The sequence below is a fragment of the Cyprinodon tularosa genome, unplaced genomic scaffold (assembly GCF_016077235.1).
Source record: "Cyprinodon tularosa strain WSP-4 unplaced genomic scaffold, ASM1607723v1 ctg26, whole genome shotgun sequence".
Lineage (NCBI taxonomy): Eukaryota > Metazoa > Chordata > Actinopteri > Cyprinodontiformes > Cyprinodontidae > Cyprinodon > Cyprinodon tularosa.
Window position 1 is genome coordinate 522559 of NW_024038961.1, and position 16400 is coordinate 538958.

A 16400-nucleotide genomic window follows, 5' to 3' on the forward strand; every position below is an offset into this window, starting at 1 on the left:
GAGAGTGTAAACAGAAGTTTACTATACATTAAAGTTGGATGTTCAGATGATAGGCAACATTGAGTTGGGAGGTGACTCTTGATAACATTTTGCTTCCACAATAGGAAGATGTTTAAGTCAGTGCTGATACATAAATTATCAGCAAAACTAAGACCAGATGAAAAAGAAAAAAAAAATACAGTGACATACCTTCAATGATGTCATTAAAACATAAAAGTCACTGCATGGTTTGTGGGTTTTGGAACATTGGACATGCTTTATTTCAGAACTTTTCACAATTTATTTAAACATCTCACATATACAAAATAGGTACAATAGACTTTGTAGTGTCATTGTTGGAGAGAGAGAGAGAGAGAAAGGGCGCTGGAAACCATTTGGGACTGGACGAAAAATGTGCTGTCAATGTGAACACTGAGAATAGAGCTGGGAGAGTTAAAAAAAAAATAAAATAAAAGCCTGAAAAAAATTTGGACCAAAAAAAAAAAAGTCAGAAACTGGACAAAATAAAAAAAGAAAACAAACAAAACAGAGAACAGACATTAGACATTAGGGGTTTTGAAACATTCCACCTGCTTAAAGTGGGGGGTATCGGTGGGATTAATGTAAGACTCCTCACAGGTCAATACAAAGTAATACAGTAAAAAAGTGGTTTTATTCCACAGCTGCATTTTAGCACCATAGGTCTCTGCTTCAAGTAACTGAGCACTTTCCAAGCAGGACAAAGCATGAAGCACTGGAAGTCTTAACATCTCGGTTGTGGACTCAGGTTTTTGTCAATACTATTTTCTTTGAGTACAGGCATGAGGTAGTTCAAACCTTTTTTGTTCTTGGAAATTGTGGTTTTAAACCTCCTCTTTGGAAGATATACAAAGACCACAAAAATGATGCATACTTTCAGCATTTTTATTACACTTCTTTTATTTTTTACAAAAAACGATGCCATGATGTCCCACAACAAGGTGTTTTCCCGCGTCCCTTTGGGTTTGGCTGTATTAATTTGCATTGCACAAAATCTCTGTTCAGTCCATTTAGTCCTTTCCGATAGTTGCCCATCTTAAGCAAGTGGATGTGCAGAGGGAAGTCAGCATTCAGTACAAAAAACACAAGGGAAGGGCAGAGATTTCTTTTTTTTCGTTCTTTCTCTCTTTTTGGATGTTAATTTATCATAAGTCTATTTATTTGAAACAGACTGGGCCAATGTCCAAACCAAACTCCTGATCAGCTCCACCAATGTCCAAAGGTGCAATGTCGAGGATAGGGAGGCGAGTTGGTTTATTTGTTCTGTACTCAATCACTGTCTTGCTCCACTCACCAGTGTGTCTCTGCAAAAAGTGAAGGGAGAAAAAAAAAATGGAGATTAGACATTGGAAACTTTTTGGATTTTTTGATTCAATGTGCACACCCCAGCACCCAAAAAAAAAAAAAAAAAAAACACTTACAGTGCAGCCGTCCTCCAGCACAGAGAAGGTAAAGCGGCTGTTGCCCTCGGCCCTGAGCTCAACATCGTTGGAGCCTTGAAGCACCACGGCCTTCTTCAGGTTGCCGCTCTGACCATCCATGTAGGCGATGCTGTTCTTGCAGTGGTAGGTGATGTTCTGGCTAGCCTGATTGGAAAGCAGGCGCATGAAAGCCAGCTGGGTGGCCATGCTCTGTGTGCTGATGGTCTCATCGTTGTAGGTAAACTGCAGGATAGAACCAATCAGAAAAGTCAGGATTTTGAAGAGCGATTATATCAAGGTAGGGATTTTTCCTCTTATTTAACTGCATCTGCACCCGTACCTCGGTACCACCATTGATGGTCTCTCCGAACCAGACATGCTTCCTCTTCTCTGTTCCTCTGTACCAGTTCTTGCGTGCAATTCTCTCAGGATGGGCATAGATGCAGGTCTCACGGGTGGTGAAGTCACAGAAGACCTTGATGGCATCGTTGGTGCAGCCCTGGTTGGGGTCAATCCAGTAGAATCCTGAGGGGAAGGTGGTAAAGGGAATTGCTCAAATGCTTTCGGTTCAGAGAGGGGTGGCAAACGCACATATCTTCTCACAACTAGGCTGCTTACCGCTGCTCCAGTCTGGGTGGCTGAGCTTGATGTCACGGCAGGTGCGTGCAGGGTTCTTTCTGGATCCCTCAGGGGTAAGAAGGTTCTCAATCTGAGTGTTAAGAGACTTGATGGTGGCATCCACTTCATAGTCCTTGGCTCTGAGAGCTGGCTGATCAGCTCTGTACTCATCGTATCCGGAGACGTCGTATCCGCCACCAGCAGGGCCAGGAGGTCCAGGCAGACCAGGAGATCCAGGAGGACCCTACAATAGAAAATGGAAGACATAACGCCATGGATTAACATGATTAAAAACAGGGGAACACAGCTATGAGAAGTGAAACTTACAGATGGTCCAACATATCCAGGAGGTCCACGGGAACCAGGAGAGCCCATGGGACCATGTGTGCCAGATCTACCATCTTTACCAGGGGGTCCATTGGGTCCAGAAGGTCCCTAAACAAAAGATGATTGCCTGTTTAGAGTATTTAAAAATATTTAACACCAAACAATTAAAGAGTGCTTTGAATTTGAAGCCACAAAGAGTCCTTAAGCATGTTAACTGCTCATTTTTCTGTAATGTATGTAAAAAGAAGTCTGCTAGTGTAAAATAATGCTTAATTTGATTCATCTATAGAGTAAGAGTTTGGTTCTGGGAATAAAGTCAATCGCCCAAATAAACTCATTCAAGTTGCAGGCAAACAGATTAATAGGATTTGTTGATTGTTGTGATGCTAACTTCCAGGAGCAATACACACTGATAACAACGTATTTATTTAATGTGCCTTGAGGTTATATCACAATTTTTACCACTTGTTAGATAACCACACTGTCAGAAGTGCTAAGGAATAGCTTATTTTCATAATTAATTAGACAATTTGTCTGTATTGGATACTGGGGGTGATCTGAGACATTTCCTGTGAGAATTACGAATCCGGGCACATTGAAATATGACTGGGCTTCAAAAGCTTGTTTATTGGAAGGCAGTAGCTTAATTCCAACTTGCATAATCAATTTAAAAAAGAACAAGGTCTCAGTATAAAACTCACTCTAGGTCCAGCAGCTCCAAGGGCTCCAGCAGGTCCGGGCTCTCCAGGAGGTCCCTGGTGAACAAGCAGGATCACAGATCAGAGAGTTTTCTGTAGGAGTCTGGGTATTTATGGTGTGGCTGTGCTTATTTTCAGCTTAAATGCTGATCTCAGGTACTCACAGAGGGTCCAGGCATTCCCTGGAGACCAGGGTGTCCACGCAGACCCTTCATGCCTCTGTCTCCCTTGTCTCCAGCAACACCCTTCTCACCACGAGGTCCAGAGGGTCCCTACAACACCCAGGTATCAACCATTATTTCAGTAGTTCCAAATTGTCATGCTCATGTACTGTTACTTTTCTTGATAGAACCAAATTATGCAGTAGTTGTTGTACTTACAGGGGCTCCTCTGGCTCCAGCCGGGCCAACAGCTCCAGAAGGACCTTGTGAGCCCTAGGGACACATTAATTCAACCACAGATATTAATGGAACAAGCATATAGGTGTGAATGTTAACCATATTATTAGACAAAGAAGAATGATAACTACAGGCTCTCCACGGTTTCCAGGTCTGCCGGCAGCTCCACTTGGTCCAGCAGGTCCTGGAGGACCAGCGAGTCCCAAGGAACCAGGAGATCCAGGCTCACCACGATCTCCCTATGCATAATAGACAAGGGAACATGAAGCTCAGAAGAGACTGCTTTCCTTCTCTAAACCAACATATTTAAGGGTATCTTCAGGTCATTACCTTGAATCCAGGGGCACCAGGACGACCAGGGGGTCCATCGTTTCCAGGGCTACCCTGTTATGGACAACGAGAGGATATATAGGCAAGTTGCACAAATTTTCATAAACAAGCTTTGTGATAAACATATAAAATTCTCCATTGCATCTATTTATATTCTAATAATTGGTCAACGCAATAATATTATTTTTTTTCTCATTATAGACAGAAAATGAATTTAACCCTGGGTACATGCAAAAAAACTGAATCAATGTAGAAAGAGAAAAATAAACAATTCATATTGTTGGTTTGCATCTTTTAACCTTGAGGGTAAATATTGTGCAAAAGAATCTGGGTTTGCAAAGTAACATGGCTGAATCTAAAAGGACTGGTTGCATGGATGGATTGCAGTCAAGCCTTATCAAAGTGTTTCAAAAGCAACTGTTTCCTGTATTAGAGCCAGAAGGTGCCAAAAGTGTTTCTCCATAAGTGTAAGAGAGTAGTAGTTTCTGCTAATAATTGGCTCTCATCCCTACATTCCATTCCTGGAGGCAGCATTGAGCATCAATTATTCAGTGATGTTCTACATCAGTATCTTAATTAAATGAGGATTTGTATTTCATCTATGTCAAAACATGTATGTAAGGAAAACAAAGTCTTGTTTTAGCCAATTTTATGTTTTCGGTAAATTAAATCTATGCTGTACAAAGTAGCATTAAAAAAATATATCCAAAGAATTTGTTAACTTTGGATTCTGTGCTTCGGGACATTATCAGAGCTTTTAAGTTCACAGTTACAGGAGGTGGTAATACAACTGTAACTGTATTATTGTATCTGTAATTAAGAATATCCCAACTGAAAAGATTGCTAAGATTGGGAAGAGATTACACCACAGTCATAGATTTAATTGCAAATGAATTAGCAAATTAATAAATAGAATGCCTGTAAATGGCAGGTATGGTTAGAGATGTTGATCTAAAATCTTTAAAAACATTGTTGCTGACTTTCTGGTGTGCAGCATTCCAGTTCCACAAAGGCTGTTACATGTAAAAAATGCTTCATAGTGTTTGGCTTAAATGTGCCAATGATATGGTTTATATAGTAAAAACAAAACCAGGTTTTATCTGCGCGCATAGTTAAAACTGTTATAAAGGAAAAACAAGCAAACAAAAAATTTAACTACCCTTAAGGAGGTGGAGTTATCACTCTATTGCTCTCCAGAGAGAATTTTCTGGTAATCAATATGGTAGCTGTTATTTCTACTGAAACTAAGGGCTTGAACTGCTTTTATATAAAAACATGTCTTTTGGGAAAAGAAATGTTGTTTGGAAGCTGGAGTTTATATAATGCTCCACCTAACAAATTGACTGGAATTGTTTTCAGGTTTCTCTCCAACAACTTTCTCCTAACATTTTTGGGTTATAACCACTCAATTGAATGAAGTGTCCATCTTTTACATTGATAATGACATGATCAGAAGTGGTGCTTTGCTCCTGTTTAAACAATAAATAAAAAGCTCTATAGTAGATAGAGCTCTTGTGTTCATCAGCTCTACTAATGAACCAGATTTGACCTTAGACTATTTACAGTCTTGAAGAGAAACCGACTTTTAGGCCTTCTTCATGTTTGACTTCCACTAGTTCCTGTTCAATTCACCGTTGTTCCTAATTGATTGGCTCAAGTTTTGCTGATCTTTTTACATGATTCTACATCAACTGAGAAAAATATATGTTTTGTATTTTATTATTAGCCAACTAACTAGCTAACTGGACAACAGTCTGAGTAGGTGTTACCTCGCGTCCAGCCTCTCCCTGAGGTCCGTTCATACCAGGCATGCCCATGTTACCAGGGGCACCACGAGCTCCAGTTACACCAGGGGGTCCGCTACTACCAGGGGGTCCCTGTAAAATTAACAGAAAATATGTTGACACATTGACGATGAAGAAGCAAATTAGACAGTAATTAGTTACTTGGTTCTTGCATTTGAAGCTCACTTTTCGGTTTATAGAGTTAAAATGTAACAGGTGAGCGATTGCATGATATTATAACATGTCTAAAGGGAATCTCTGGGGTATTAATTTGCACTTACAGCAGGGCCGGGACCACCAGGAAGACCAACTTGTCCTCTACTACCTGGGAGACCCACAAATCCTGGAGGTCCAAGAAGTCCAGAGGGTCCAGGAGCACCAGTAGATCCCTAAAGAAAAGCATAGGCACTCATGATTAACTACTCTAATAATTTGTTGATGTGCAGGAACATTATGTGAAATCCCACAAAAAAATCTATTTTCTAAATTTCTCCAAAGTGATTTCTTTACAGAGACTTACAGCAGGGCCAGACTCTCCAGATGGTCCCTTCTCTCCAGGAGGACCAGGTGGTCCAACCATCCCCTGCTCACCAGAGGGACCAGCAGGGCCAGGGTCACCACGGAGACCACGAGGTCCATCTTTGCCAGCAGAACCACTGGGGCCAGGAGGTCCAACAATACCCTGTGAAGGAGCAAGATGATGATGTTGGGTCTGCGTTTGTGTGAGTTTATGAAGTATTGCACACTGTAAAAGAAAGTACTCACAGCAGGACCAGGAGCACCAACTCTACCAGCAGCACCAGGTAAACCAGTCAAACCCTGAGCAAAAATACACAGAAGTTAGACAGAAACAAAATATGTGGGCATGTGTTTATATTTTTTACCCAGGAACCTGAACAAAACTAGCATTAGAGAATGAGAAATATGGAGGAGGCTAAAAGGATGCTATTACCCTGAATCTAGTAAATCATACTGCTGTTCAAACATCTAACATAAGACAATAAATGTTTTGGTATTCAACCAAACAGACTATAAATGCGATGAAGAAACAAAATGCTTTGTTTAGATACTCACTGGAGGGCCATTCTCTCCACGAGCACCAGGAGGTCCAGCAGGGCCGGCAGGGCCCTAGACACAGAATAAAAAGGACAATTTCCTTTATTTATATCATATGATACTATTTAACCTGCAATTGTTAGATACAACCAAACACAGAAAGCAAGAGTTTGTGTCTGCTTACAGCAGGTCCAGACTGTCCAGAAGGTCCAGCAGGGCCAGCGGCTCCAGCTTCTCCCTTAGCTCCAGAAGGTCCACGCTCTCCTCTGGCTCCGGGCTGACCATCGGCACCCTGTGGGACAATCAAGGAAAGATACATTAACGTCCGCACAATCTTGTGAGTATTTGGAACAAATCTGCAGATATTTAATCTCAATCTCTTTCTGATACAATTCTATTATAGCATCAGGCTTACAGGGGGGCCACTAAATCCAGGGGGTCCAGGAGGGCCAACCTCTCCACGCTCTCCCTGTAGATAACAAGCACATTGTTAAAAAAAGGCTTCCAAAGACCATGCTTTTTGATGACAAAAGAGGTTATGTGTATCATCAAAAAATTCAATCAGCAAGCACTCACAGATTGTCCACGAGGTCCAGGAGGGCCAGCGGGTCCAAAGGAACCCATCTCACCCTAAAAGAGAGAAAAGACAGGCTAAGAAATCTGCCATAAATAAATAATCCACTGCACTTTTTAAATACACTAATACCAATCAAAAATATTTCCTATTCCATTTAGTTAAAATTTTACAAAAAGCAGATATTACAACTGCATGTTTTTTCTATTTTCAGGAGCATACCAACTGCTATCTTTTATTCAATTGGAGCTGGATTATTGTCTCAGTTCATAAACTAGCCACTAGATGGCAGGGGCGTGACTACTGTTACGCCCCTGCCAATTACGTTATGCTGCGGTTTAATTTCGATTTTGCACCAGAGTGGAGACATTAGTTGAAAATGAGCTGTGAGTTTATTCACATATATTTCTGAATTGGTTTAATCCCAACTGCTTCTCTTGATAGCTTAATGTTGTAGCTAGCTCTGGTTTAAGGAGTCTATGCTGTGAAGCATTGGCAGAAGTCATTTCTAGGAGAGTTTTCTTCATACAGTGTTTTTTTTATGTAAAATCGTGAACTAATGTAAATGTGCAAAGTAAGTTAGTTATATTTACATATTTGTTTGCAACTAATTGACTGACTGACCTTATCACCATTGGCTCCAGTGGGTCCAGGAGGACCGGGAGGTCCTTGAAGGCCCTAGTAGGAGATACGATGAAATAGTAGGTATGAGGCACAGGCAAGAAGCATTGTTTATTAAGTCTTCATTGTCCAAAGAACAATAAGTTTAACCTACACGGGCTCCATCTCTGCCAGGATTTCCATCAGGGCCTCTGTTTCCAGCCTCTCCCTGAAAAACAAAAGCAGTGGTTTAAGCAGGTGAGCATATAATATGATAGAAAATGAATGGAGGGTAGATTTCTTCCCCCTCTTAAATTTACCTTCTCTCCCTTGCCACCTGGAGCACCAGCTATACCACGCTCACCAGGTGAACCACTAGCTCCTTGATGTCCAGGGGCACCAGCATTCCCAGCAGCTCCAGGCTCTCCCTGGCAGTGGAAAAAAATTCATATCCTTTTATCTATCTCTTTTGTTTCTTGACTTTATATCGATTTATATCATAAGAGTTACTAAAAATCGTGTTTTCTTTGCGTTACCTTTCCACCATCAGACCCAGGGGGTCCAGCTGGTCCACGGGGTCCAGCTTGTCCTTGAGGCCCAGTTGCTCCAGCAGAACCTGGGTTACCGCGCTCTCCCTGCAGCATTTAAATGCATAAGGTCTTATTCCTATTCACTTGATAAGAGAGCTGCTGGTTCTAGAATATTCACGTAAAAGCAAAGTGATCACACCTTGGCACCAGCTGGCCCAGCTGTTCCCTGTTCTCCTGGGATACCCTGCAAAAACACATCAATTTAGTTCGATCTGGTTAGTCTACACTGAAACTGGTACCGCAACTGATGTAAAACTTGCTTTATGTTCATTTGCTTACTCTTTCTCCGGGCCTGCCAGCCTCACCAGCAGGTCCAGCAGGTCCAGGCAGACCCTAAATAGAGGAAGTAGCACTATAAGATCCAAAATTGCTAACCAAAAACCAAGAGGAAGCCAGTGAACAAATTTTTTGGTTTGAAGAACCAATACATAAACTGGTACTAACACATATGGCTTTATTACGCAGATCATTCCCTTAGATGTAAGAAACTATGGCTATGACATAGACCGTGGCTCTATACTCAATGAATTGTGGCTAAAAAGTGAAAGATTAAAAGAGGTCCATAGAAAACATTTTTATAATTTCTAAATGGTGCTATGACAATAAGTGTAACAAGTCAAACTTTCAACATCTTAAATTAGGATAAATTTCAACAGCCCCTATGGAGTCATTAACACAAATTTTACTTAGCTAAATTAAGTTAAAGGATTGGAGGTTATTTACAGTAATCAAAAAGAGAAACAGTTCAAACCTGGAAGCCAGGAGCTCCGGCTGGTCCCTGCTCTCCCTTCTCACCAGGACCGCCCTACACCAAGGAGAAAAAAAACAGTTGACTGTTTTTAAATTGGTGCTAATATCATATAATGCATGGTCCATTTGATAGGCCATATAATGGAGTAACTTATGTATGTAAAGACACTTACAGCTAATCCCATAGGGCCAGTGGCTCCGTTGTTCCCATCAGGTCCAGGGGGTCCCTAATTTAAGAGATAACAACTTAATACAATTCAGAAACAAGCAAGTAAAAAAAGAAAATAAGCAAACATCTTTGTTTTCATGGCATTAGATCTGCTGGCATACCCTCAGTCCAGTGGGGCCACTGGGTCCCTTCTCACCAGGCTTGCCAGATTCTCCCTGAGAAAAAATAGGATTTAAATTTATGGCATAGTTCAAATAAATGCATACAACTCAAAATGCTTTTCTATTTTCTCAGGTCCTGCCTAATGTCCACATACAGATGCTCCTTTGGGTCCAGGGAAACCAATGTTTCCGGGCTGGCCTCTAGGTCCAGCGGGGCCAGGAGGTCCAGCACGGCCATCTTGTCCGGCAGGACCCTGAAAGAAGAAAATGAGATGATGATCTATCAATATGAGGAGAAATGTGTCTTTAGGTCACAAGATCAACAGTTAAACTCTAAAGATGGTAAAAATCAGGTTTACTCACAGAAGGTCCCTCCTTTCCTGGGGGTCCAGAGCTTCCAGGGCTTCCTGGGAGACCCTTTAGCAAACAAATATGGACGTTATTAGGATATACCACTATAGCGGTCTACCATTTCTACTTTGCCACTTGAATGTGGCCCATTTTCCATCTATAAGCAGAAACTAGTAAAAAGACTCACTCTTAGACCAGCAGGGCCAGGTTCACCAGCACGACCAGCATCTCCAGGGGGTCCACGCGATCCAGCGGGACCAGTGGCACCACGGGCACCAGGCATACCCTGTCATGGTCAAAGAACAGGAGAAATTAGGCTCAGAACCTTACATAGACAAACAAGGGAATCTTGGACATAATGCTTACAACTGGGCCAGCTCTTCCATCAGAACCTGGAATGCCACGGGTTCCGGGAGCACCCTGAATGTGACACACAGGTGTTAGAAGCTGAAGCTATCTAAAAGGTAAGACATAACCATTACAGATGATGGTAGAACACTTACCCTAGCACCACGGTTGCCAGGAGGCCCATTGGCACCGATCTCACCAGTGGGTCCTCTCTTGCCTTCCTCCCCTTGAGTTCCAGGAGGTCCCTGGGGACCAGCGTTGCCCTGAAGAAGACAGTAAAGAACTTTATCATCAAGGATGGATTTAGACTCAGAGTTTTTTCATTTTGAATTAGTTATCATATGAACTTACAGGCTCTCCTTTGGAACCAGTGTCTCCCTTGACACCCTGAAGACCAGGATCACCCTAAAAACATACAGAGAAATAGATGCAATTCAACCAACGAACCATCATATATCTAATGCTCTGAATATCATTGTGTCATTTACCAGTAATGGCTCAGACTAGTTTAGTGTGCATTACTAAACAGCAGGATCATGTCTGCATTTGGGCCTGCAAAGCAATAGGCTATCTCTCTTAAAGCTTCTGCAGTACATGCGTAACTTAAGGTCACAGATTGTATAGAAAATACAAATGTTTGTGCATCCGTCACTTTAAAAACTTGAATATCATTGATACCATGAGATAAAGAAACTCCTAATTGAAGGCTGGATAGTGCAAAGCTGGATATGGATAACATTTAGCAATATCTAAAACAAATAACCAAATGGATGAATCTCTGCAAGACCCCTTATACATCATCACTACCACTTACAGAAGGTCCTCTTGGTCCAGCAGCACCCTGAGGTCCCTGAGGTCCAGGGCCTCCTCTTGGTCCAGGGAAACCGGGAGCTCCAGCAATACCAGGGGTGCCCTTTTCATGAAAGGAATGGTGAAAGGTTAGCACTACACCTTTTGGAGTCTTTAATAACAACAAAGTGTTTAAAATAAAAGCTTTTTGTTGTGTTTAAATTAAACAGATCATAAGCCAAAACAAGTTTAGTGCCAAAACCAAAACTTATTAAAGATTAATCAAACAGAAGTTGACAGAAAAAATAAATTTAACTGAAGCTAAAATGCAGCTCCATACCTGAAGGTGGCTATAATGCCTCATCTAGCAGTTCTGAACATTCACAATTTATATATACTGCCTGTATCTGTGTACAAGCCTTCCTGCTGTATCTCAATGTATATGGTATGTCATCACATAATATGCAAACAATGACTGCTGTACCAGAGTGGATACTTACAGCAGCTCCCTTGGCTCCATTCAGGCCATTATTACCAGGGTTACCCTGTGGACAGAGTGTACAAAAAATCATTCATTTTCATTATGCATCTTTAAATAGCTCAAAATGATAACAAATGTAATCTCAAGACAATTTACAAACAGGTTGAATTCAATTACACTTATATAAAAAGCCAATGAGGCCCAGATGTAATTCTAATCATTCCATCCCAAGACAGTACATTGTAGTTGTGCTTTCCCATTCAATACACTTTGTGTTCACATTATAATAATCTATATATAATTATAATTATAATAATCTTTATATAATATAATTATGATACTTTCTATTCACATTATAATAATCTAAAATTGTGGTTCCATCTTAGTATTTTCACTAAGTGTTTCATTCCTCAAAAAGTTTAATGTGTTTAACATAATTTTGAAACATAATTCTCTTTTTTTTTAATATGCAGTTATATTTAAACCTATTAAGGTCATTATAGAGAATGGGAAGAAAAAAAATGGACGTAGTATAAGTAGTCAACTATTTTAAGGTAGAATTCTACATTTATTCTCTTCAAAACAAACATCCTTTTTATATTCAAGTCTATATCAATGACTTATAGTCATCTTCCGGACTAACACAGTTTCTTTTTTTTTTTTTTTTATATGCGAGTTGACCGTCCCTTTATCTACTTACAGGAGGACCAACTGGTCCAACAGCACCATTAGGTCCGGGCTCTCCTCTAGACCCCTGAGGTCCAGATGGGCCAGTGCTTCCAGCGGCTCCAATCTCTCCCTGTAAATGACAATGTTTAAATTATTTTTGCTTTTTCTGGTGATAAAGAGAAAACATTTAAACTTATTTAAAGATATGACCTTAAAAAAAACACAAAAACAAAAAATAAATATTTATAGTTGGGAAATACAACATTGGTGTCTTTTATTTGGAGCTATATTGTAAAGAAGAATCACCAATGTGTTTAAGGATTTGACTATACTGGCCTCTTTTTTTAATAACAAGTTATATATGCAATAGGAAGTGATGAAAGCACGTACCTTGGGGCCGGGACCACCGGGGAAGCCTGGGGGACCGGCAGCACCGAGAGGACCCTGGATAAAAGAGCAGAAACAACCATGGTGTAAGGAAAACTCTCACATCAGCAATATCTCCTTTTTGGACCTGCTAGAAATGAAGAGTTTACTCACAGCTGGACCAGCAGGTCCGACATTGCCATCAGAACCACGAGCACCAGCGGGACCAGCAGGGCCGGGGCGACCCCTCTCACCAGGCTGACCGCGTTGTCCCTGAAAACCAAACACATCCAATGGCGTCACTGGAGCTGCTTTCTTTATACGCCCTGCTGTCTTTTCATCACTAGTCAATTTGAACAAACAGATAGCTGATAAAAACACATCTAAGATAATGAAAATTATAGTAGTATCAGAAACTTACAGCAAGTCCAGGACTTCCAGAAGATCCAGGGGAACCAGACTCACCCTAAAGGAGAGGTAGAAAAAAAACAGGTCATCTATATTAACATTTACCTGCTGAAGTAGATCAACGAGGCAGGCTTATAAAAAGAAAAAAAAAGAAAGGTGAAGAGGTTATCTGAACATTTTATGGTGGCTTACCTTGGGGCCAGCAGTGCCAGGTTCTCCTTTGCGTCCATCAATACCATTGTAACCCTATAATGCAGAAGAGCAGAAATGATAAGAGTCGTATACAAATAAAATTTAGATTAAAACATAACTAAAACCCTAATTCACCAGCTAGGATATTAAAATGATCAACATCACCGAGGAGCTCTTGAAAAGAGATTAAATGAGAATTAATTTACTTTCCTCTTTGCTAATGGACTAAGTACAAGAAAAGACTCTATCAAATTCAGTTTATTAGGAAGTCTTTATTTCTGAATGCAGTCAGTATGAAAGGCACCAGCACTAAAATGTGTGGTTCTAGTTCCAGTTCCTGCAGAGAGGCCTAGACTAAGAAGGTCAACTGAGGGTAAAATGCTCACTCTGTGTCCCTTCATTCCTGGAAGTCCTGGGGTTCCTGGGAATCCACGAGCGCCCTGCAATTCAGAAGCAAAGAAGAGTTATGAAGCTGTCAAAAGCAAAGAATCTTCATTCAGAAGATTACATTACATCTCCATGTCTGGGTAAAGACCTCTTACCTGAGGGCCAGGGGTACCTCTGTCTCCGGGTTTGCCAGGCCTGCCGTTGTTTCCCTAGAAATCATCAGGAAATGCACCATTTGATGTTTAAAGATGTAAAAAAACTACAGAGGCAACCTTAATAGATTAAGAAATAGTAAAGACAATGAGGACACAAACTCACATCTTCTCCAGATTTGCCAGGTGGTCCAGGGGGTCCACGGGGACCAACAGGGCCCTGGAAAATGGAAGCCAAGTATTTCAATTTTAAATATCATAACAGCAACTAAAACAAATGGTAGGATTTCAGGGAAATCGCCTTACGTCGTTTCCAGGCTGGCCAGGCTCACCAGGGTGTCCTGTCTGTCCTTGGGGTCCCTATTGAACAACAGATGCAGTATTAAGAAAAGGTCTAAACACGTTTTTCCCCATCGCTGTGCCTCAGTGGGCATCTCAACTTAATCTAACTTCATCATATGGGATTGATAAAAAGTTTTTGAATAGAAATTTTATTTCAAGGCAGATTTTGGACCTACCTGGGGTCCGGGCATTCCAGGGGAGCCTCTGGGTCCTGGTGGTCCCTGATAAAGAGAAATTAGTTGTATATTAATTCCAAATCAACCTATATAAGGGATTCAGACAGACTTTTTGTTCATATATATTATGTTGAGAGAAAATAGGAGATAGGGGGATAGAGTGGGAAACTTACTGGGGGTCCAGGGCCAGGATCAGGGGCCTTGGCACCATCATACTGAGCAGCAAAGTTCTGTCGAGCAGTTGAAATAAAACAACAATTAACTCATTGTAATACATCTATAAACCAGTCAATACCACATAAAGGTTACTCTCATCCCTGTTATAGTAATTCAAACCTATATTAAAAATTTTACAAATGTACTAATTACAACAGTTTTTAGCTTTTGTAAACCTGATTTACATGCCATATGCCAACCAGTGCCCTAATTGCACATATGTTGTCATTAGAGTAAAGGGGCAAAAGGTAAGACGTCAAAGACCAGGCATTTGTTTGCCATGCAGCTGAGATAAACCCACTTTTCCATGTTATAATAGTCATTACTTTCTTTAATTTTAAAGAAAAAGTTTCTGGTATGATCTGCATAATCCTTGAGCGTAAAAGATAGACTTACTCCTCCAAGTCCAGGGGGGCCTGGGGGGCCAGGAGGGCCAGGGAGTCCGGGTTTGCCATCTCTTCCATTTGGGCCCTGAGGACCCTGGGAAAATGAAGACAACCCAAGTGATGACGTGTTACCTCAGACCTATCACTGTAATTAGATGGGACTATTACAAGTTTTAAAATGCTGTAGTAAAATAGTTTGAAGTAAAGTCTGTTTAATAAAGTGGAGAAAATAAATGTGTCTGATGAGAATTTACATTAAGAATTTAATTAAGGCCTACAATTATAATGTGCCTTGTAAACAAAGGAGAGTGGCAAACTGAGGTTAACGGGTCAGACGGCACCAAGAAAACTCTTCACCAATGACACGTCATGAAGAAACTGTCTCATTGGATGCTGTATTTATGAATTCGCTTGACAGATCGAAGGGAACAGAATTTGAGTTCAGCTTACCCTGTCACCTCGAGGTCCTTTGGGACCCTGCAGCACAGAAATCACTTGATCAGACCACAACACAGATAAGATGGCTCAGTTTACAGCTTTAGCATGCAAGTATTCCTCTCACAATGCAAACCAAAGCATTTGACATCAACGACTGATAGCAAAACCTTAAAACACTGAACATAAAATTGTGTCTGCAGGTTTGATCAATTGGTAGGGATGGACACATTCTAAAGAATATTGTAAATGATCTGATAAGAAAACTTGAAACTGCACATATCTTTTCCAATCCAGTGTTTTATGGATCTGAAATCACACATTTAGACTCATTGATTCATATTATACTATTCTATTACATTAACTACCATGTAATAAAGAAAGACAAACACATTTATGCATATTTTAGCAGGCTTTTGTCTTACTTTGTGAGAACCAGGGTGTCATAAACCCATGATACATACAAACTAGAGAATAATAACACAATAAGGGTTGAATCACATAAAGCCTATATAGTATAGTAAGTTGGCAATTATGAGAATAGTATCTCATGCTAGGTTTGTTCACCATAGTGCAAAGCCATAATGAGCAGCACGACAACTTATTTGCACCACAAAGATGCCCATTAAACAAAGTGCAAGGTGCACCTTGAAATGCTGTGGTAATGCCAAACAAGAGTCCAGGCAATCTCAATCAAAATAGATTTAAGGAGAGAATCACTTTTCTTTCTTTTCTCCCACTTGCAGGTGTGGGTTTTTTGCATCTATCTCAAATGAGAAGCAGAGCTAGACCCCAAACTGACCCAAAATCAGCAGGTTGTGACAAACCTCCCTTTGGCCCCCTCTCTGCCGCCCTCAGAAAGGATCCTTTGTGCCAGGCTCTCACGGGTGCCTCAGCACCATGGTTTTAACTTTCACTGACACAGTCTAGAGCCAATGGGACCCTCATCCTACCATGGACAGGAAGAAGGGGAACAAGCTGAGAGAAATAGCTCAGTTAAGCCTAAATGAAATGCGCTGCCGTGATTGAGATTGCTTAGACTGGTCAACACTGGCTAACAGTAGCCTTCAACTGATACGTCTAAAAGGACATGGAGGATGTGAGAGGAAGGAGTTGACAAGGTAAAGCTGTCTTTAAGATACAGTATATTGTTTTGGTTCTAGCATGCATGCATACTAACCGACACTGTGGCATTGTAGAGACGATGA

General features: G+C 40.9%; 1 protein-coding gene and 1 long non-coding RNA gene across 4 annotated transcripts in view; one reads left to right on the plus strand and one right to left on the minus strand.

Annotated features, from left to right (window-relative positions):
* col1a2 (collagen, type I, alpha 2) overlaps positions 1–16400 on the minus strand; it is an 18148-nt gene continuing 1748 nt past the window's right edge. Inside the window, exons 2-50 of the mRNA XM_038288774.1 lie at positions 16373–16377; positions 15208–15234; positions 14768–14851; positions 14329–14385; positions 14156–14200; positions 13944–13997; positions 13804–13857; positions 13641–13694; positions 13485–13538; positions 13099–13152; positions 12920–12964; positions 12673–12771; positions 12523–12576; positions 12164–12262; positions 11483–11527; positions 11008–11106; positions 10545–10598; positions 10349–10456; positions 10212–10265; positions 10033–10131; positions 9858–9911; positions 9650–9748; positions 9495–9548; positions 9338–9391; positions 9166–9219; positions 8694–8747; positions 8554–8598; positions 8361–8459; positions 8145–8252; positions 8000–8053; positions 7849–7902; positions 7227–7280; positions 7066–7119; positions 6835–6942; positions 6669–6722; positions 6360–6413; positions 6115–6276; positions 5876–5983; positions 5580–5687; positions 3811–3864; positions 3612–3719; positions 3463–3516; positions 3247–3354; positions 3086–3139; positions 2385–2492; positions 2058–2301; positions 1780–1964; positions 1440–1682; positions 1–1322 (exon numbers count right to left, since the gene is read on the minus strand). Of these exons, the coding sequence (XP_038144702.1) occupies positions 1176–1322; positions 1440–1682; positions 1780–1964; positions 2058–2301; positions 2385–2492; positions 3086–3139; positions 3247–3354; positions 3463–3516; positions 3612–3719; positions 3811–3864; positions 5580–5687; positions 5876–5983; positions 6115–6276; positions 6360–6413; positions 6669–6722; positions 6835–6942; positions 7066–7119; positions 7227–7280; positions 7849–7902; positions 8000–8053; positions 8145–8252; positions 8361–8459; positions 8554–8598; positions 8694–8747; positions 9166–9219; positions 9338–9391; positions 9495–9548; positions 9650–9748; positions 9858–9911; positions 10033–10131; positions 10212–10265; positions 10349–10456; positions 10545–10598; positions 11008–11106; positions 11483–11527; positions 12164–12262; positions 12523–12576; positions 12673–12771; positions 12920–12964; positions 13099–13152; positions 13485–13538; positions 13641–13694; positions 13804–13857; positions 13944–13997; positions 14156–14200; positions 14329–14385; positions 14768–14851; positions 15208–15234; positions 16373–16377 (3980 nt within the window). The 3' untranslated portion in view covers positions 1–1175. The remainder of the gene's footprint in view (positions 1323–1439; positions 1683–1779; positions 1965–2057; positions 2302–2384; positions 2493–3085; positions 3140–3246; positions 3355–3462; positions 3517–3611; positions 3720–3810; positions 3865–5579; positions 5688–5875; positions 5984–6114; positions 6277–6359; positions 6414–6668; positions 6723–6834; positions 6943–7065; positions 7120–7226; positions 7281–7848; positions 7903–7999; positions 8054–8144; positions 8253–8360; positions 8460–8553; positions 8599–8693; positions 8748–9165; positions 9220–9337; positions 9392–9494; positions 9549–9649; positions 9749–9857; positions 9912–10032; positions 10132–10211; positions 10266–10348; positions 10457–10544; positions 10599–11007; positions 11107–11482; positions 11528–12163; positions 12263–12522; positions 12577–12672; positions 12772–12919; positions 12965–13098; positions 13153–13484; positions 13539–13640; positions 13695–13803; positions 13858–13943; positions 13998–14155; positions 14201–14328; positions 14386–14767; positions 14852–15207; positions 15235–16372; positions 16378–16400) is intronic.
* LOC119785889 overlaps positions 16006–16400 on the plus strand; it is a 17245-nt gene continuing 16850 nt past the window's right edge. The window contains exon 1 of one of the 3 annotated variants that reach the window (XR_005281109.1): positions 16006–16313. This is a non-coding gene — a long non-coding RNA (uncharacterized LOC119785889). The remainder of the gene's footprint in view (positions 16314–16400) is intronic. The other 2 variants (XR_005281108.1, XR_005281110.1) reach the window with 2 other exon arrangements.